Source organism: Crocodylus siamensis, chromosome 8, assembly GCF_052110815.1.
Source record: "Crocodylus siamensis isolate JL-2025a chromosome 8, ASM5211081v1, whole genome shotgun sequence".
NCBI lineage: Eukaryota > Metazoa > Chordata > Crocodylia > Crocodylidae > Crocodylus > Crocodylus siamensis.
The window spans coordinates 64,865,007-64,887,788 of record NC_143402.1 but is presented as its reverse complement, the minus strand read 5'-3'; the positions used below and the strand labels follow the sequence as shown (position 1 = coordinate 64,887,788).

Genomic DNA, 22,782 nt, shown 5'->3' with positions numbered 1-22,782 from the left:
TTACACCCATGAAGGATTTTTTAATGTCTGCAGGACACTTGCATACAAGGATGTGTTTGGTCATCCTAGTAGCATTTGGAAATGCAGATTTCATTCAACAGTAACTGCAAATCACATTTTTTTCTCAGAATAACTTGCAGCGTGGAAATGCTTTCATATGCTAGAAGTTGGTCGCATCATTTTGCTGAAAGAGAAAAAAGAAAAATGTAATTTAGTGATTAGCTTGCATATATAAACACTAAGCTACAGCATGCACAAATTCCGTAATGGATGGAGGAGAGGTCTCCTCAGAGTTAACTCTGAACAACTTCCCTGCCCTGCAGGCCTCACCTCACTGCTAAGGTTGGGTGATTTGTCACAAAACATCAGATAAGTAGGAATTCAATTATGAATTACACAGGTTATGAAAATTTACTAATGCAGCTAAAATATAGTTTAATATACTGAATTCTGAAAAATCTAAACTCTTACCTTTCAATAAAGAAGAATATTTTCTTTCAGCTCCTTTGTGCTCCTTCTGCACCTCTGTGGATCTCAAGGTCACACGGCCAGGAGGAGGCAGGTTTCTTCCTTCCAACTCCAAAACCTTTAGACTTGTTCTGTCTCCTCTCGCGAGGCTTTTGAGCAAGCAGGGCAACAAGTTCCTTGTTTCTAATCTCTATCAGAATGAATGGATGTTGCTGCCACTGTCTACTCCCAGTCCTTTGAGGCCTAGTCAGGAGGACAGAAGCAAATCCACCAACCTCTAGATCAAAAGTCAACAATAGAGGAAGTCCACAAGCAAAGAAGGCACTGAATCCTGCTTCCTTCTCTTGTGAAAATGGCAGAAATGCATCTTGCTCTTGCATTTGAGAGTTGTACTGTACTGTTTGTTCTCGGTGTGCAGGAACTGTAATGATCTGATACAGTAGATAATCTTACATAAAAGTCTTCTTATTATATAACTATTAGAAAACATTTCTGAGGAGTAAAGGGTAGCAGTATATGAATACCTTGTCTTAAACATTTTATTCATTGTTCTAAAAGAAAATATTTCACAGGAGTTTTTGGTTTAATTTTTCCAAAATTTTCAATTTTCCAATTTTTCAGAAAAAAACAAAAGTAGTCCTTGGGAAAAAAAAGTTTTTTCCCTGATTTTTTCTGGGTTTTTTTTCCCAGGCATTCACATCTCTAGTCACATTTGGAGACACTTGGTCAGGGCGATATGGAAAAGCTGCCTTAAATGGACAAGTATAGTTTTTGATGTTCTAGGCACTTTTTATTATTCACTTAAAATAAAAGTCTCCTGAGCTCTGCCAGAAAGGGTACAAACATGAGTAATAAGTACAATGAGGTGATAAATATATAGGGAAAGTTATCATTTAGCAATATTTGTCTAGAACCAGAAAATAATAACACATGAACAATACAAATAAGAATCCAATGCGCAGGGCCTGGGGCTCCCCATGGGTCTGGAAATTTGGAAGCTGGGGAGTGGTACCACCACACCCTCACTGCCAAACTTCTAGACCCACACGGAGACCTGTGGGCCAGATGACAGCACTGTGAGCCAGACTCGGCCTGTGGGCTGGGGACTGAGCATCCCAGGCGCAGGGGATCATTGCAGAGATACAGCTATAGAGTTTTCCCTTCCCAAGCTAATGGCATGATGGGTAGCACCCAAGCGATTTATGGTTAGTGTTTCACCAATATAAATACTCACTGCATGTGCACCACTCTCAAACAGGGTGAAACAAGTGAAAAATGTGCACTTTAGTGGTTGATCCCAAATCTCTTAGCTTAGCCAGCCTTGTGGAAAAGTTACACAAAGCTTCCTAGTTAACATATACTGAAAGGTCATCAGTTCTGTGTTTTGGCCTTCTATATAGTGTTTAAGAAGTTATCCTTATTTTGCAGACCTAAAAATGTTTCCTAGTAGTTTTCTTCCTCTATCAAAGATTCATTATAACAGAAAGAAAAACTGTTTTTGAGTGAAAAAATGTCTGGTTTATTGGTCTCAATCTGTCAGTGGAGTTTTGACTCATCATATTTTTCTTTGCTGGATTAGAAAAAAAATATATGTTTAGAGAAATTCTAGTATAAAACATTCATTAATTTTCAACACATGCCTATATACGTCAATAAAAAAATTAGTCTGCTTCATAAAGAAAGCAATTGTTAGAGGTTAAAATATAATTTAAAAATAAAAACAAATCTTTATCATATTCTTTTCATGCCCTGATGCAAATGGAAAATAACTATAACTCATGAAATATGCATCATTTGAAAACGACCTTTTCACTTTTGACTGTGAGCGAGTGGTATTCCCTGTTCTAAAAAAGAAACAGCCTTTTTATACTAGCAATTAACTAACTTATAAATGGTACCAACTTTATGTGAGATTTGCTATGTTAATTGTAAGGCAGCAGGATGTTTGTTGCGTCAGCTGCCTCACTTAGACCGTCTCCAGGAACACCACCCTTCCTGGATGCTCTGTGCTCCCAAGAGGAGGTTAGGCCCCAAACCATTACAAGGACATAGCAAAACTGGTACTTTTTTACTATTACCAGTTCTTGATATGAATTCCTGTAAATAAAGTGTACTTTCCACATCACACTCCTCATCAAGGTACTACCAGCAGCTCTTTAGGTGCTCTAGGCACATGCTACAGTGCTCAGCCAGAGCGTTAACAAAGGACCTTGCCCCTTCAAACTTGCAGAGGCAAATGCAAGTGGCAGCCACCTCGACACCTGTATGGCAGGCAGAGTCTCCAGATGTGATTCTTTTCTAGTGAAGAAAACAGCTTCCCTGCTTAATATACACACCCAATTTGGGGGGCTGATTTTTTGGGGGAAAGTCACACATTGTACGTGAGAAAATATGGTATTTCCAATACATAGATTTCAGCGTTTCTGGTACATTTTATTTTAAAAGTGCGTCTTTACTTTGTCCTATTCCTTGCTGTTTGTCCCTACAACACTCGCTCTTATTAGGGAAAAATACCTATTTCCATATATGACCCAAAAACTTGCATTTGGATTATAATCAAAGTTTGCAGAAACTTTCCTTGTCAGCGTAATAATGTTTAAAATTTGTGAGAGTGACACAATAGCCCAGAATGCTGATGACCACATTAGACACAAAAGTAAAGAAGAGTGTTACTTGGGATGTGCAGCCTTCCAGAGCTACCCAACAAGGCTTGACAATTAACAAGCTCAAGTTAGTCTCAGATATTTCGATTTGGCACTGACGGAGAGACAAAACGGCAGCTAACAGACTTTAAAAGAGGGGGAAAGGAAAGTACTTCTATATCAAGCTCAGGAAGAATTACAAATGAGATTTTTGATGCCTGAACATGAAAAGCAGAGCAGGAAGAATGTGGATGTTTACAGCTGTCAGACACTATGGGTTATATGACCAAGACATCAAGTTTATAGAGCTCTAAGCTGCAGACCATTTTCTGTCAGGCTATAAATCTAGGCAGTTAACAAAAAAAAACTGTTACTAAGCTTCAACCAGCCTAACGATTTTTCCATAGAATTTGTAAAGGTATTATTCTTAAGGGATCTAACTTTGTTTCCCTACCCTCTTATTCTTTAATCAATAAAACGGTATTTCACTGAAAGCAAACTGAGTGGAATCTGGTAATTTAAGACAACTACTACATGGAACCAGGGAATGTGACCAAATTATTATTCTTTTTAGGCTGGCAAATGAATAAAAAACTACTTCAGTATAAGATTATGGAGCTCGAGAAGACTGAAGCCTTCCTCCTGAAATAATCACAACCTGGCAGACAAGTACAGTGGGGGGGAAGGGGATATGAATAATATATACATTAACTACTCCTGCATCTTGTATCATGCCTTTAGCTAGAAAAATAAAAATAGTGATCTTCCTAATTAAACCTCTAGATTTATCAGCAAGTCTGTGCAAAGGTAACTGTCCAATGGAATAGTTCTTTTAAGACTGGAGACTAGCCCAAGTGATTTCAAGAGCTGGACATAATGGACTACCTGGTTTAAGATATAAATCCATTAAGCTTTTACCTTCTCATTGGGAGAGTAAGAGGTGGTTACAGAAACAAAGTAATAGATGAATTATTGCACGTTCTGACACCTGTATTTGGGGGACAATGGGGGTGGGGGGAGAAGGGGGAAAAGGGGTTGATTCTGGGATGCATGCATGAAATTACCCTGCCTTAATTCAACGAAGGCAGACTAGACCTTGCCATAAATGGGGGAAAAAAGTAAGATTACATGCTCTTTTGCCTACCTGTGTAGCATAGCTATGACCTAGAGAAGCCTTACCTGTCTCTACTTCAGTGCTTATTCTCAAAGACAATCTGATCCCAGGTACCAAAGAATTAATAAAAAAGGTATTTAATTATTACTGAGGGTACCAAATATGTACAACATCAGAAAGGTAACAGAAATGGAGCTGAACTGTTTGCCAATCTACATAGGCTAGTTTTTGTTTATAATACCTCAACAAATAATACCCTAAGTCTACTAGACTGTAAACAGACATCACATTTAAACAATTTTATTCTGGGACAAAGTGAAATTTCAGAAGTTCATGTCCATTGGTTTGAAGTAAATCCTACAAAGAGTTTCCCAGATAAGAAATATTAACAATTTATTTTGGAATAATGCAAAGTACATCTCTACATTTATCCCAGGACTGCATCATTGACTTGATGGTAGAAATACTGCACTGCATTCAACCACTCAGTAACGGAAGTATGATGTGTGTGTATGCCAATTCCAGGATAAACACAAGCACAACTTGTTCAGGAACAAATGTAACATCTGTTTCTAGACGTAGATACCCAAAAAAAGGTATTTCTTACGGACAGTTTACATTATATGCTGCTGTAACAATAACAAAAAATAAAAATCCCTAATGCACTTTAATAGTATTGCAGCAATTCTTCTTCCTGGGTCTTTAAAAATTGACACATGGAGAATGCAAAACTAGTCAAGTAAGTACTACTGTGCCAAAATTAATTTCTGATCGATGTATTCAGGACCAGTACTTTTACTCCAAAACTGCTGAGAGAACTGATGCTGTTTCCCCTTTTTCTTGAGTTCACTGAATTCATACTTAGCTTCCACATGTGCATCTTATGAAGCAAATCTGACCAACTTAAGACAAGTGAGTATAGACTTTCCCAAGATTTCCCCTACTGCCATCTTAGCCCAAGGGCCCTTGACCACAGATCCTGCCCCCCATCCTTTCCCCAGTACACACAATTTAGTGAGTTCTTTTTCACACCTGGATTCTGTTGACCCATTTATGGTAATACAAAGCATCCCTCAGATCATCAAATTTCCTGCAGAGCAACTGAGAGCTCTGAAGTTAAGAACGTATTTGTATTTTTTTTTTTCATTTTAATAAATACAGCCCACAAAACTGTATGATTATAACTTTTTAAAGCCAGCCTGAAAAAGTGAACAATAAATTGTTAAATTACATTACAAGCTGAAGAAATGGAAAATGTCAACCAGTTCTCATTTTTGTACCATTACTCATATTAATGATACATATACCCAAGTTGCTGTTTAGTATCAGAATGTGTACACAGGGCTTAGAAGATAGGTAAACGTAATTGCATACATTAGAAATAACAATGAACTTATTTCCATTTTGTCCCATTTCTGTCTTAAAGGAAAATGAAATTGTTTTCATACCTGGACCAAGCAGTGGGGACCGGTTGGGCTGGGCACTTGACTGGTGCAGCGGCTGAGGTTCAGCCATATTGGTGTTGATAATGGTGGTAGTGGTGGTGGTAGTGGTGGTGGTACTGCTCTGAATTATAGGGTTGTTTCTATCCCACATGTTTACAGTCTTGTTGTTGTTGTAGTTAGGGTCGCCCCAAGCTGAGGTACCATCATCAATTTCCATCTTGCGGCGAATGGATGGTGGCGAAGGCTCTTCCCAGCCAGTTGCCTCACTGTTATCTTTTTGTTTGGCTGGCACTGGCCCACCAACCCATCCTGACCCAGTCTGTTTAACAGAAGCAGCTCCTCCCCAGGAACTCACATTGTTATCCTGGGGTTTATTAGCCCAGTTTTGCTGAGGGCTAGGTTTTAACGATTCCCCCCAACTTGTACCTGTATTAGCCTTGGTGTTTGTGCCATTTCCCCATCCACTGGTCCCAGACCTTGTAGTATCATTCCAACCAGACCCTGATCTATTGTCAGCATCCCATCCCGATCCATTCTTCTTCCCATCACCCATGTGTCCAGGGACAGATGATGAATCTGCCCAATCTCCACCTCCTGAAGTCCAGCTTGGATTTGATTTCTGTCCATCTCCCCAATTTTGAGATTTGGGTTTCTGAGGTTCACCCCAGGTAGGTGATTTGTCCTCCTGATTTGCGGTCCCACTCCAAGCGTGGCCGCTTTTGGCAGCAGCAGCATTATTAACAGCAGTAGAGCTTGCTGATTCTCCCCATCCCCCTGGGCCATTTGGCGCTTTGTTGTTGTTGTCTCCCCAACCTGTATTTGTTGGAACAGCTGCAGGTGGAGAGCTGACCCACCCAGATACTGAAGAGGTATTTGTACTGTTCATGATGGACCCATCATTCTTCCCCCCTGAGTTTGAAGACTGAGTAGCTGCACAACCCCAGGCCTCCGTCCCATTGTCATTCTTTCGTTCAGACCTTGGGGATTCTTCAAATTCCCAGGCAGTGTTTTGCTTTACCGGAGTCTGTCCCCACCCAGTATTGGACAGGACCCTTGGGTCAAGGTCATTCCTTGGCAACTGGACTTGCCCTTGGTCTATCATCCCTTTGTCTCTCCTTCGGCCCTCTCCAGCTCCTTCTCTCCCGGTACTGCCTTCATTTTGACATCCACCACTATCATTACTTCCTTCACTAGCTGTGGTGCCAGATGCTGCAGCTTTGGCCCAAGAGTTCATTTGTTCATTGCCCTGCTGCATGGCAGGATTCTGGCTGGTAACACTAGGGCTATCCCACCCTGTTGATCCTTTCCCGCTGATGTCACTATTGGAATGCTGGTTTGGGGGCTTGCCCCATTCACCATTGACACCATTACTGGTGTTACGGTTGGGGTGGCCCCAAGCTCCAGAATGCATACTACCAACACCACTGTTGCCACTGCCCCTGCCCCATGCTAGTACCCCAGGACCTGCTGGAGGTCCTGAATCCCATGCACTTGCTCCATTTCCTTCCTTTTGCACAGCGCTGCTGGATCCATTTTGTTTAGCACTTAATGCTGAGTTCACAGTGTCTCCATTCCCCTGACTGAACCCAGAATTGCTGTTTCCTGTGGCAGGATTACCTGGGGATATCCCCCACACTGAATTGCCCATTCCTTCACCATTGCCCCCACTGACTTGAGAAACTGATGTTCCATTAGCACCAGGAAGGCCTTGCAGGTGGGGCGGGATGATGGCCCCCATACCAACAGCCATCCCCCAGTTCGGCAGTCCATTTGTCTGCATTGCATTGATAGGGTTTGGTGAAGAGTTCATGGGGTTAGTGTTATTTGGTCCATCAGTGTTAAGGTTCTGAGGTTGTACGCTGAAAGACACATTCTGAGAAGTGGACGTTTGTGGTTCTGTGCTCTCTTGCGGCAGCAAATTTCCCCAAGCACCTAAGGTGCCTGTTGGGTTCCCATTCTGGTTGCCCATGTTCTGACCTATGGCACTGACTGGACTGCAAATACTGGAAGGGTTGCCTGCTCCCACAGTTCCTTCGTGTCCGAGTACAGGCCAGGCAGCTGGATTGGCATTAGGGTTAAGGTTAAGATTAATGCCAGCATTTGAGTTGGAAGCACCCCAGCAGTTTGGACTTCTACCATCTCCAATCATGTTGTCCATCTTTCCATCCCCACCACTGGCAGAGCAGTGAGCTAGGCTAGAGTTGGAGCCTGTGGCCACACCCCATACTCTGGCTGAGTTTCCATTACCATTTGCTCCACCAGCTCCAAGGGCACTCTGGTTAGAAGTGCTTTGGATGAGTGCTCCATTGGCGCCGTTATTGCCATTAGTTTTCTTTGTATGTCCAGTGAAGTTGCCTTGGGCACTCCCTGTAGCCATGCTACTGTTCTCTGAGCCACAGTTGGAGGCAGAGTCAGTGTCTGTAGTACATTCTGAGGCAGATTCAGTCTCAGTTCCTGTAATGGAAGGCCACGCCTCCTTGTCAGTCCTGTCTATTATCACTTTATCCCAACTGCAGTTGCCTTCACTTCTGAAAGTGGGCTGCTGTCCCCAGTGGGAATTTTCATAATGGTCTCCCAATCCACTGTGACTGAGATCTGCAAAGGATTAGACAAAAGACAAAATCAGTCAGCATTCAAAATTTGTTAAAAACTACCACTTAGTACATTTTACTTTGAGTGAGATACAATATTCTACGCTAAACTTAAAATCAAGCTAAAATATGGACTGCAATACTTTATAAAGAAGTATATAAGATAATCTTGTGCATCAGACTAACCACCTACTATGTTTCTGGCTGAAACATGTTTTTATTATAATGCTGCAACAGGAGCAAATGCAATCAAACATTTAACTAGTGATTTATCAATTTCTTAATATTTTCCATACAGCTAATATTTGAATCAAAATCACAAAACACAAGTTTTGTTTTGGAGCCGACCAAATACCGTAAAATATTTTGTATCGTTTGTCATGCCAGTTGAAATTAATAAGCAAACGATATATGTAGGCATTCAGTTGTTTTAAATTTTTTTACATTTCATTAACTGGGGCTTCCAAAAATAAAGACAACAGTTATGGAAGTTTAAAGGTTTTTAATTACAATACCTCTGAATCAGAAATTAGTTGCATCCAGGAGAACTTTTAAAGGTAACAAATTCTATATTCAGATCCAAAATAATTTAAGAAAGAGGAATGCTGTTCAGAGCTTTGCTATTCTGTTTAATTAATGGTCTCAGTTATTTGACTCAGTTTTGTCTTTTTTAAATATTTCAGGTAAGTTTGAGGAAAGACAGATAAATAACAATTACTTCAGAACTTAAATTACATTTTTCACGTAATACGTTTAAATAGGTATTACTTAGATAAAACAAGTCTGCCACAAGAAATATGTACAGTAACGAAACACTAAATTAATCCCCGATTTAAAAATTCCCCCACTCAATTTAAATGAGATGCAAGCTATTTTAAGGCAAATATAATAATGGTATCAGTGTGGTTTTAACAAACTGTTCCCGTAGAGCAAAATATGAAGTTCAAGAAAACATCTTGGTTATGTCATGCAATGTAGATCTTACATTATTTAGATGTTACCCATCATTTAAACTTGCAATTATAATCCATTTCATCTCCAAAACCTATGAAAATGTTACTTTTGTACTTGTGCTGAAGTGTAGCACCAGTTTCCCAACCCCCACCCTCACCCAACATATAACTTAACCCCCATATATAAGCAAATTTCACTGAGGATCTGGGGAAAGAGTGGGTATGGCTGGAGTACACTGAGTTAACCTGAGACAAGCCAAGGTTATAAAGTCTTAGATAAGGTTACCCATCCTAATTTTTCTGTACAGCATAAATAATTATGCTATTATCTCCCTTCACTTTCTCATGATAAGAATTTTATTCTGTACAACATTAGGTTTATCCAAGGGACACTTACTGCAGGGCAAGTTCTAGGAAGGGTAAGAAAAAATGCAGAAGTGCTAGATGTTATTTTTAACTTCTCCAAAATATTTTACTTAAAAGACAGTCTGAATTATTTATAGCACACAGAATCAGCCAGCATAATTATGTCATCAATGAAAAAACCTCTACAGAAAACAAAGACTATTAGTGCCATACACATAGCTTGTTTTGAATAGCTATGCACTCTATAAGCCAAGATAAAGCCAAGGATAAGGCTTCACAGATAGTCTATTGCCAACAATTATGCTTCAGCGGATTTTAAAATCTATGCCAGCATACAGAACTAGTCAGTCTAGTAACTGAAAATAGCCAAGAAATAGTTTCTTTTTCTAATATCCAAAAGATCTATAAAAGTACATAAACATTTTCATTTTTACATATAAAACAATACTATGTTACAATAAAAATATGATAGACTCTATACGGATAAATCTTAGGTTTGACCAGTCAGGATTAGGATACACATTTTTCTTTGGTGTACTATTTTTTATATGTTGATTAAATAAATTAATGGTGCATAACCTTCAATTTATACTGGAAAAACCTCGCTGTTGATTGATATCAAATCAATCAAAATGCAAAATGATACAGAAGCAAACAATGGAAAGATCCAAATGTCGTATCAACTAACACCATCCTGCCAATGACCTTATCCAGTATACGGACGCTGAAAAATGGTTTGCTCAAATACCGAAATCAGAATTGCAAGGCTCATTCTCACTTGGAATACACTGTGCATTCTCTGGTTCAGATCATACAGCCATTTCATGGGTCCATGCAACTCCTTTAATCAGCTGTTACAAAACTTGATACCCCAAACATAATAACTACTTTCTATGTTGACTGTACAAAGCACAACACAACATGAGAATCTATTTTTAGAAAATTCACTCAAAGAAGGTCACGGCATTCTCCAAATCCAAATGCCCTGCTTGCTATACCTCCAAATATTAAGAGATCTCAACTGAAACCTCCCATCAGTCTGTCATTATCAAGTGCATCTACCCCACTGATGTGATAAAATGTCATTTGATAAAGTTAATAAATTCTGTAATTTTAAATCTAATTTCTAAGACATTAATTTAAAGCTTCTTCAGTTTTTGCAAAATACACAAAACCATAAAGCAGCGATAAATATAAAGGGGCACCAATGGACACTTAAGTATTTCCACACGAAGTCCATTTTCGGAAACTTCAATTTAATCTGGCTGAAACTTGACAAGACTATTTCTGTAAGAGCAGGGAAGAAAAAACACCTTATACTGTGACCAGTTCCTTTGCCTTCCCACAAAACAACTGCAGGGCACTCGTACATGTGATGGACCTTTGCTCTGTCACGGGCAAATTGGCATGCCTTGGATCAGACTTGATTAATCAAGTCTGCTGCAGCTCCAGAAGCCTCCACGTCATGTGCATTCAGCACCCCCATGTTTCAAAAAGGTGGCAGGGACGCTTTAACTAAAGTTCGCCAAATGAGCTTTAGTTACAGCGCCCTGCTGCCATTTTGAAGTGCAGGACGCTGAATACATGTGATGCTACAGGCGCTTTTAATAAGAGTGGCTCTCAAAGCCGCTCTAATTAAAGCCCCCCTTCCCAAACCTGCTGCACATGTATAGATGTCTGCAGTTTCTGCAAAATGTAAAGGTTTGCAGGAACTGCAAGTCAATTTGGGGAGATCTACTCTCAAAAGTAATCTGATATATCTAATTTGTCTGTGGGGAAAGTAAGCGGCTTTGTGCAAACAAATTTAGAATATGACTTATTTTGTTTACTTACATAATGGGGGTATGTGATGAGTGACACTATTTTTTTTTAGGAGTCTATTCCAGCATGTAACCTTTACGTAAGTGTTGGAGTAGCTTTTAATTTTTTAACTGCTTTAGCAATTTCTATTAATCCATCCAGAATGTTGTTAATATTAGCAAATATTTAGAGAACCATGTACATTTTAATGTTAATTTGGTCCACTTCTTCAATTTCTTCTACAGAGTACAAATTAAACAAATTTTCTTCCACTACTGAATACCTCACCTCCAATTAAACCAGACATTAAAAGACAGCTACAGAGGACTTTGGGACTGGGCAGCTTAGGAAATCACGCAGAGTATTCTGTATTCCATTAAGTTATTCACTGGCAATGGGAAAGAGCCGACAGCATATCCAGTGGGCAAATATCAGAGCAAAACAAAAACACAACCCATTACTAAAAATGCTGCTCTTCCCCGAAGCCAGCACAGAAAAGCTGAAGGCTACTTATCAGTCATGGAATTTCAATATAGAAATCCAATTTTGGTTCACCTAAGTTTTGGGTCAGAAAGTAGCTCCTATTACCATTTTGTGCATACTCTTTTATAGTATGGAAGTACTGAACAGTTGGTGCAAAGACAATTCAACAGGGATTCCAGAGAAGGGTGTGGGGGGGAAATAGCAGGAACCATGGAGCTATACTAACCTGCTACTTGAAAAATGAAGATATCATAGTCTACATCATGGGTGTCCAACTTCTAAGTCACCTGCCACGTGGGTCACACCCAGGCACTCCCCTATCCACTGCTGTACCACTTGCCTATGCAGGCACCCCCACACCACAGCACCACATGGGTGCACAAGTACAAATCCCCCATGGCTGCAACACATGCCACCAATGGTACCCACTTCCCCACACTGCTGCAATATGCATATGCAACCTCTCTTCTCCACTCTGCCCTCTCCTTCTGGTCCTGGACTCACCCTCAACACCTCATGCTAGCACAACCTCGGCTGCTGAGTCAGAGGGAGGAAGTGGCAGCTGGAGGAGAGACGGGGAGCCTGGATTACAGCAACAGGGCGAAAAGCAGCCGGGTGAAAGCCCGGGGGGGGGGGGGGGGAGGGGTGAAATTTAGCCCTTCACAGGCTGCCAGTTGGACAGTCCTGGTCTAGGTATCATATTCTGGCATATCAGCCAATAGCAACATCCCGTAAAAATAATGGTTCTGTCAAGCTATATGCGAAATCTAGTTGTCAGGTCAAAATCATATTGTATAAATGTACCGTCCTTCCATCCCTGTACTGGAGGAATGTCTAAGACATGAGTTACTATGGGTATTGTTGGAAGCATCTCATTGCTCTCAGGGACACTGAATTTCAAAAGGCAACAGTAGATTTGTATACAAAACCTACTTATACACATCAAAGGAGGAGGAAAAGAAAGACTATCTTCAAAAAGCATAATCCTGGGGTCTCCAGATCAGGTCTGTTCGGTATTACATATGAAATGGATAACTACTAGGCATTCTTAACATTTACATTATGACATATCTTGTCCTGGCAATATTTATAGTTTAGGCAAAATGCTGGAAGGAGCCGATCGGTGGAATGTGGGTGTAGGCAGGGCCCTACCAGATTCATGGCAAAACTGGGTTGCGCTGCAGCTCCTTTAATCTTGCAGGTTCCCCTTTGCACCCAAGCCCTACCCAGGCCGCTGATTGGTGGAGAGACCCCACTTTCGGGTCACTCCTTATTGGCAGGGAAGTGAAAACCAGTTTTAAACTTGGTGCTGTTTTTGTCTCCCTGATGATCAGCACAAGCAGTGTGGTCAACCAGGGCCCCTCAGCCAATCAGTGGTGAGGAGACAAAAACAGCGCCAAATTTAAAACTGTGGTTTTCACTTCTGTGCCAATGGCAAAAAAAAAGCGCTATGATGAAAAAAGCGGCTCAGAGAATGGGAACATAGCATTTGCCTGAACAAACGGAGGCTTGGTAGCATCTCTACTGCTCCATTTGTGCCCCTGCTGTCCCAGCACGCTGGGAGTTGGGAGGTGCTGGACAAAGACAGTTTGCCCAAAGTAGGACAATGTGTCCTGCGACAAAGTGTGTGTGCAGGGGCATGCACTGAGGCACAAAGTAGCAGCACGAATTCATGCCACTACTATTTGGGCTGCTGCAACCACACACCCCTGCATGTCTGGACATGACCATACAGTAGACTTCCATCTTCTTGTATTTTTCCAGAATACAATGTACCTTTGAACTGAATAAGCTAGGGATTTTTCTAAAAAAGGGAAGTACCTTATTGTGGATGGGGTATTAAGGGAAATTTAAGACAGAAACAGCATACTCTGAACGAGATATTTTGGATGCACAATATATATTCATACATTCAGCATAACATTTGCTCTAGGATGTGGGCAAAAGAAGAGATTCAAGTCAATCTGAAAGTCAGTCTGAAGAAATGTGATATTAACATCAATACTTGGGAGGTGCAAGCACTAAATCGTCCCCGGTGGCACCATGATTTATTATAAGGCATTGATTATTTTGAGAAAACCTGCCTTGCTATGAAGGCAGATAGGTCAGAGAGACAAAGGTAAAGAGCTGTGAGCTGAAATCACTGGGATCAACTCCTTCCTTCTGGACCTATTTGCCACAATTTCAGTTGAACATGCAGATCTCAGACTGGCCTCCTCAGTTACCTACAGACTTACCAAGGACTTCCTTGTTTACTGGAAAGCTGACATCCTTGTCTCAGGGAACTACCAACAATGATGCATTTATTTGTATGACAAATGCAATTTGTTTGTATGATAAACCATCCACTTCATTGCTTGCATCTTCTGGTAGGCATTCCAATACTAAGAGAAATTTGTTTCAAGGGCAACTCATCTTCAACATAGCCTAGTATTTACCCACTTTAACTGTGGTGTTGCTAGTAAGATTTCTCACACTGTAAAACTGTATGTTTAAACACCTGTGACTTATTTTTTCAATGTACTATTTTAATTATCTATTAGGGAGAAGTCGCACTCAAAACCATGGCTATTTGCTCTCTTCCTTATATAGATTTAAATTCTTAGAAGTCTTTAGATACCTGAGCCCTGAAACCTTTGGACTTCCAAATGCAGGTTTCATCCCTGAACATTTACTCTGATCTGTGCCGTGTTTTCTTCTAAAGATGCACCAACATGGTTGCCATCAAGATCGTCACTCATGCTAGTGACTTAAAAGTTGAAGACTCACTTCTATGAGGTAAATGGACCATGTTGGGACATCATAGCTATAATAACCCCCTGCTATGGATACCTTCAAGCCCGTGCCTCAATGTCTGTACCTCAAAGCGTAAAGACTGTAAAAGGTAACCTGTGACATTATATCACTCTTTCACAGTGTCTCAGTTCAAACCTGACTACTTGGGAGACACTGAGAACAGATCCAACTGGATCGGAATAAATAATGGAAGAGATTGGTTCCGACTACTCTGCACAATTGCAAAGCTCTGCTGTGAATTCTATTACTTTTTTTAATGAAAAGATTATTATTGATAAAGACCAAAAGTAATAAAGTTGCATTACTAAAGACAAATAATACAGAAGGAAGCTTGAGGGTTCCCACCTCAATGCTATTATTAGCTAGGAAATAATTTTATCTTTTTTGTAGCCGTTTCCATTGTGTAGCTTCAAGAAGTCCCAAACCAGTCCCTACCTTGAAGAGGTTTACAATCTGGACACAAAGGATTGGGGCTGCTGCTACAATCTACAAATGAATATGGGGAAGAAGTGTTACAGCTTTGTAACTGCATGTATTGTAGTATGGCTTTGCTTTTCTTTTCTTTTTTTTTTTTTTTTAACTGGGGTAAATGTGTGTGTGTGTGTGTGTGTGTGTGTGTGTCGGAGAGAGAGGGATAAAGGAGCAGGAAATATAAAAAAAAGGGGATAACAAATAGTCACAACTCATCATACCTGCTTGCCAATTATCAGAAGTCTGGTTTTACAGGCAACACTACAAAACTGAGAGATTTTATCAAGTACTTTTCTCCACACACAAGGGGCAGTATAGGAGAAAGCATGGTAGTTGGTAACAGCAGTGCTGATCCGTGATAAAGGTGTTGAATTCTTCCAGTGGAAATTAACATCATGCAAAGTTATATCACTCGGGCAGTGCAGAGCTATGCTGTGAAGTACTTAAAGACAAAGAGCTTACATATGAAGAGGAGGTGAAGGGGAGTCAGTGGAGGGACTTGGGATGGGATGATATGGTCAGAAAAACACGTCTAGAAGCATCTGGAACAGACTTGCTGAGAAAAAGGGAAGGAAACCTGTAGTAGTAGTCAAGGCAAAAAAAAAAGAAAGGGCTGTATAAAGATATACAATTAGGAGGATTTGGATGATAGGACAGATAGGATAGGGCACATAACAGAGTGATTGTTGTTGAAAAACAAAGGCTGAAAAATTTACAAATGGCCTGAATAGCCGTTTCACTGAAAGCATCGATCAAAGCTATATCCAACGTATATGCTTAAGTAACTCGGAAACTGATGGTACTGCTAATAGTTACTGAGAAGGTATGCAGAAGGGAAAGTTTATAAGGAAAGGTCAAGAATACTTATTGGCCACATGAAGTTTAAGGATGATGGGCTAGGCATTAATGGAGAATTTCAGGGACTCTCCAAAAGGGGGAGAAAGATGATCCATTTATATAATGAGGTTCTGAAAAAATGGTCAGAAGTACGAGAACCATAAATGCCAAGCAAAGACTAAATTTCAAGTAAGGAGTAATTCAGCTGAAATTAGAGAATGAACTCCTGACACGTTCTTGTACCGGTTGTTTAGCTCTGTGAAGCAAACAGACATGCATGTAGCTCCAAAAATAATTTACAGCAGACTCTTACATTGAGTCAGTGCTGACTCAATATACATTTCAGAGGAATGAACTTATACTGATTGTATCTAAAGAATGACAAGTGACATCTCAAAAAGTAGCTTCCCTAGATTAGGGTTGAAACCAGTCAGACAGCATAAAACAGGTATGCATGGTGTTCTACCTGTACCATATATATGCAATTTTAGGTGCCACCAGTTTTGGCCTGGTAACCTTCACATGCAATACACTGAAATTTCTGAAAACCAAAATTGGCCAATTCAAACAGGACATTTAAGTCCAACTCCACTTAGCAAGGCATTTATAGCACAGCAGGTATACTGCATTTGTTTTTTAAATGTGAAATACGATTCTGAAATATGAAGCAAAAAATCAAACAACTTAGCTAAGTACTCACCAAGCTAGTCCTGTGGAGGTTTAAATTATGAAAACTAGTCCAGCCCACTTGCTGTACTTGGGGAGCATTAATGGTTCTTAAAACTACTTTCAAATGTAACTCGGTGGTTTTGCGGTGATACAGACAGCCAAAAGTGCAGACTTAGATTGCTATCAAAAGCTTTCTTTTGACAACAATCTTTTAAGTCAAAGAAAAGAAGGGTATGGTGGTTTGGGAGCCTTGGGGGGGGGGGGGGAGGGGGGAGCAGAAGGGGGTGCAACTGTCCTCATCCTTAATGGGCTACTACCACAAAACTAATAAAGAATAAAGAATACAAGAGAAGAAAGTACATAAAAATAAAACAAGTAAGTTCTTAGGTGAAAGAGACAAACTACATCTGTCACTTTGCTACCAGGTACAGGAAAACACGGAGTCTGGTTCTGGGGAGAGTCAAGAGCTGTTTTAGCCTCCAGAAGCGAGTCAGCAAAGTTTCACAGCAATTCTGTCTGGACTGCCAGGGAGCCACTCCACAAAGCTGAGTAACGTAAGGAGCACCAAGGAATCCTACTCCATCTACCAGGACTCCAATTTTCAAATACAGGAAGAATAACGGGAGGGAGACAGTTCAAGCAGAGGGCAATGAAAATGGTGAGAGACTGGGGCACATGACTTAGGAGGAGAGGCTGAGGGAACCAGGCTTATTTAGTCTGAAGAAGAGAAGATTGAGGGAGATTTAACAGCAGCCTTCAACTACCTGCAGGAGGGTTGCAAAGAGGATGGAGCTGGACTGTTCTCAGTGGTGGCAGATAACAGAACAAGGAGCAATGGTCTCAAGTTGCAGCCAGGGAAGTTTATGTTAGATATTGGGAAAAATTGATAGATACTTCTCACTAGGAAGGTAGTAAAGCACTGGAACAGGCTACACAGAGAGACTATAGAACAGAGGTGGGCAATTATTTTGAGTGGAGGGCCACTTACTCAGTTTTGGCAGCCTGTCAAGGGCTGCATGGGTAGTCCTGCACCTTGACAGGTGCCCCATCCCTCAACTGGTGTCCCAATGTCTCGGGACCAATGTTCCAGGGCCAGCACCACTGGGGCCCAAAGTGAGGCACAGGCTGGCAGGGATCTGTGGAGCTGGGCTGGGCTGCACCCGCAGGGAGCGGGGAGGTGGCTTGGCTCCATAGAGCCCCTGTCAGCTGGGACCCCACGCTCCTGCCACCCTGTTCTGGGCCCCACTGGCACTGGCCCCGGGACACCAGTGTGGGCCCTGTGCTCCCACTTGCTCCCTGCCTGCTCAATCTCAGTGCCCCCTCCCTCTGCAGTACAGGTGGGGGGCAGTGCACAGCCCCGATCCCCTGCTCACCAGCAGGGAAGAGGCTGGTGCTAAGCATGGGGAAAAGTGGCTCCTCACCTGCCCCATGTGCGGTGCCCTGCGCTGCAGGCGCTCACAACCCATGTGGGGCTGTCTGGAGCAGGCACAGGCAGCCCCACCTGGGCTGCAAGCAGCTGCAGCACAGGGCACCAGGCATGGGAGGGAAGGGGCCACTCCCGCCCTCCGCGTTCCTTCTTTGCCCAGGGTCCCCCCACCACTTACCAGAGCTTCCCACACCAGGGCAGCCATGTGCTCCCAGCCCAGAAACCCCGGAAGGGGCTTCCAGCTGGGGGGGCAGGCCCCGCTGTTGTTGGAGCTTGCTGGGCGTCCCTGGGTCCTACTGCCCTTGGTTCCTGTCATTTTTGACAGGAACCAAGGGCAGAGAAATATTAATTTTCCAAATTTTTTTAGGGGTCCTGCGGGCCAGATAGAACAGCTCTCTCTGCAGGCTGCATCCGGCCCGCGGACCATATTTTGCCCATCCCTGCTGTAGAATCTCCATCCTTGGACTTTTTAAAGACCCAGTTAGACAAAGCCTTGACTGGGATGATCTAGCTGGGGATGGTCCTGCATTGAGCAGGGGGTTGAACTAGATGACCACTCCAGGTCCCTTCCTACCATAATTTTCTATGATCCTTCACGTATCTTTCCATATTTTTGAAACAACAAAAGACTTATTTTTAAAATTAAGCTTGCTTCCTCCCCCTCTTCTGCAAAACAGTTAATAAGCACTGCCAAACATTTATTAAAAAACTCCAATTCAAAGGATTATTTAAAAAAATTACTCTTTCATTTACCTGCAAAAAAAGGATTTCAGGATTTTGTTTTTCTTGCAAACTAATATCATTTTAAATACAACAAGAGAAGCAGGAAATGATTTGCTCTAGTTATCTGACATCCAAGAGTCTTATTAGTAAGAGACCATTGAAGGGGTGATTGATTTTCAAATAATACTTTATATTCATGATTTCAAGCTATGCATCTTCTTCATAATAGTTTGCTTGAAAAATAAGATCTGTTAAATCATACCAATCTTGATAGAAAAATGTTATGCTAGCACCAAGATAGGTAAGTGCAAATACTTTCTGCGTTTAAAATTAAAACCTCACAACCACCCTGTTAGTATACATAGATTAATATGCCAAATGCATGCACAGCAAGTTAGAAACCAAGCTTGGGCTAGATTTTTAGAAATGACTCCCACTCTCTAAAAGAGTAACGGAAAAAATCTTGACTAGGCAATTAAATAATTTTAAATTTCAGCAGCTACTGCATTAAACACTAAACTTACTATGAATATTTCACCTTTGAAAACAACTGAAACAAAATGAGTGTGATTTCTCGTTGGCCGTTTCTACACCCAAAGGCAGCGTCTGCCCAAAAACAGCCGGTGTTTGGCAGTTCAAGATTAGCAGTTCATCAAAAAAGCACTGTGGAGGGAGTTTGCAGAGGCTACCTGGAAAGGGCACAGGTTCGGTCAGTGTTACCTGTAAGTACTAATAATTCAATCATAACCTAAACAAAGAAAAAAAAATAGATAATATTTTTATTATTACAAACTGTGACCAAATATAGTTTGCAACTCTAATTTAGCACGCATCCAAAACAGAAGCCAACACTTTTTGGCTCCAACATCCCAAAATTAGCATGAACAATTAGAAAATTAGTTTAGAGCTTGGCAGCATCATGAAAAGCAAATAAATTGCAAATATAAACTCTGAGAAGAGCAAGTAAGGTTTTTATGCACACGTTCATTTTTACAAGCAAAATATTTGTAACCTAGTCAGGCACCCTAGTCAGAAGTTAGACTCTCCCTCCCACATCCTTACATCATGGTGGTTTTCAAAAGCGGTTTCTTCTAATTCAATTCTACTAAAAATAACAGTCTCTGGTATCTGAATCTTAAAAACGTCCATTTGTTCATCCTACACAATTCAAGTGAATTACAATTATGAAACCTCATGGAATACTATAACAGAAAGGTTAGCCAATTTACAGAAATACAGCAGGGGGACATTGTGAGTGTTGGACTGGCCCATACTCAATTAGATTAGGTGCCACATTAAAAGGTTTTATTTTATTTTATTTTTTAATTAAAAAAAAAGTGTAGCAGATCATTATGGCCTTAGTCTAAAGACTTCTTCAAAAAGGGGGCAAGGAGGAAGGGGTGGGGGCTGGGGTAAGAGAACCTGTATTAACATTATGACATGCTTTCTATTTACAAAGGGGGAGGAGGACACACCTGCTGCCTGGTTTTATTCTTTATTTCCCCTTCTCCATCAGCAGAATGACAACTCTGTTCACTGGCTTGTTTTGCATTTTACACCCAAACAATGCCTCTTAGATCTTTCTGCTCCTTGACATGCTACACAGAAAAATCCTAAAAGGCCAGTGACATCAATTCTGTGGCGGATTTTAATTCACAGTATAAACATACTAAAGTTTATAACTCTTAATCGGGGGGAAAAGAATAAAATTGGGTCTCTCACAAAATACGAAACAGCTCAATCAAGTGATTTGCCTCCATATCTAAAAATTATTTATCTTCATCAATTAAAATAGGACTTGTCAAACATTTCAAAGATTAGCTCAACTGTACTCTCATTTTTATGCGATAAAAAGTGAATGGGAATAGTAATTTTAAAGAATGAGATGCAGCATGAAGTATTAACATTTGAATTCTTGTGCTACTAGTTAAAATTATTAGATACATAAATAAATGATTCTATCGGAACTTGTCTGCGGTCAGAGCAAATTTCAACATTTGAGGGAAGTCAAGAAGCTGGCTTAAAACTCTCTCATATTTAAAGTCCCAAGCTGAAATCTTTCGAGTATTCTGTGGCCAAAATTTCCACCAAAGAACACTTACAGCATAAACATTTGAGCTGCCAAATCCTGCTAGAAAGGCATATGCAGTGAACAAGATAGAAAAGAGCTGGGAGCATTGAATAGAACAGGTTTATTTAAAAAAAAAAACCCCCAAAATAAAGTACCCCGAGGAAAAGCCTATTATCCTATTATAATTTTCTGCACTACGACATTTAAAGCACAGCTTGTTTTCTCCGATGCAAAAGCCTTTTAAATGCATTAACAAAAGAAGCAGAAGAAACATTTCTCACTAATAGTGGGGATTCCACTAAATGCTAACTCTCCAAAACAAAACCAGCAGTAGAAAGTGACAAATAATTTCATTTTTTCTGCTCAGTGCAGCATATCTTTAGCAAGCAGCTCTTTCTGCGAAGACGCCATTTTATCAACCTGAAATGCAGCCAAAAGCTTAGGACGCTGTGCTGCTGCTCTGTTTCTGAAATGTTATGTAATAAATTGATTTAACAGAAGCAGATGCTATTTGTTCAGGGTTGGGTCTTCTTGGCTCTAAAAAGGGCTGATGGGTAATGAAATACCTGAGGAAAGGTGCCGCCCAACCATCCTAGGAGACGCTACATTGTGTTCAGAGCTGTCTCTACTCCTGCATCTATGTTCTCCTGGGCTCTCAGCTTCAATATGTCGGCTGTGTACAGTGTGAGCCTCATCCTGTAGAGCTGCCAAGAAAATCTCTCAGTGCAAGCGTGCGCCCAGACAACCTGCAAGCTCAGTCGGGCCTTAGTTGCACTGGCTTTGAAAATGCCCTCTCCACACAGGGCGCCCTCCCCCCACCTCCTTCCCCCACCCACAGCCCCCTTAACTCTAGGTTAAGGTATCAGCAGAGTAGGATTTTTAAGCTTTGATTATCTAATTGCAGCTGACACTAAACCGATCTTCCTTCCTCTTTAAATTCTTTCAACTGTCACAAAACATTTTCACTTCAGGACCTAGCTACAATTAGCACCGTAGCTGCTTTTCTTCTGTTTTTGAAAGTCAGCCAAAAGAACAACCGCATATTGCCGATTGGCTGCATGCAAATAAATTCCTGCCTCCTTCGTGCCTTCCTCCTCCTCTCTCTAGACAACAGTTCTAGACACTTGGCATACCAGCAGTCGCTGTAATATTCAGAACAAGTCCCATATGTAAATTGGCCAGCTGCCAAATTCTTAATTACTTCCCGGCCTCTATCTAAAAAGATCTAAGTAGCAAACATGCGAGCATATTAATCAAAGCCTCTGTTGTTTATAAACGTACAGAACAGCCGCCCAAAACAATACATCACGGCCCAAGCTGCTTTCTGCCTTCCAATGCAGGAGAGGGAAAAATCCTTTAATAATTGCAGGCTGGAGACCAGTGGTTATCTTGCAGACTTATGACTGTATGCAGTGTGAACAAAAAACAGGGCAGCCTTGATATTTTCAGGAGCTAAACAACATCATGCATTAATAGACACACACAGCAACTTATATAAATGTATATATAAAAAGCAATCTACATACCACTGCAGTATTGTTGTTTAAAAAAAGCAAATCACCACCACGGCAATTTCCTTTTCTGCCTTGCTTCCCTCACCGCCACCCCAAAACCCACTAAACTCCATACTAAATTCAAGTTTGTTGTTAAGATTCTTGTCAGATATTTATCTGACCTATTTTATCTGCCAAATTAGACTGCGTTTTACTGACGGGTCTAACGTTCTGGCTGCATTCTTAGAACTCCTGCTCCTATTTAACACCTCTGGGTAATTATCACTGTCACATTTGTAGGCAAAGGTAGTATTTTGACCAAATAAAAATTATTAAACAGCACTCATTTTTTAAAAAACTTAAATATCTTTAATTTCCACATGTCTATAACCACATCAGAAAACTGGGTAGGCAAAACTGAAATCCAAACAGAA

At 40.9% G+C, this 22,782-nt stretch overlaps 1 protein-coding gene across 7 annotated transcripts in view; it reads right to left on the bottom strand.

Moving 5' to 3' along the window:
• TNRC6C (trinucleotide repeat containing adaptor 6C) overlaps positions 1-22,782 on the bottom strand; it is a 178,027-nt gene that overhangs the window by 50,988 nt on the left and 104,257 nt on the right. For 6 of the 7 annotated variants that reach the window (XM_090061612.1, XM_090061614.1, XM_090061616.1 and 3 more), the window contains one exon: positions 5,673-8,264. In XM_090061612.1, the coding sequence (XP_089917738.1) occupies positions 5,673-8,264 (2,592 nt within the window). Of the gene's footprint in view, positions 1-5,672; positions 8,265-21,421; positions 21,564-22,782 lie in introns of those variants that run through there. The other variant, XM_090061617.1, reaches the window with a different exon arrangement.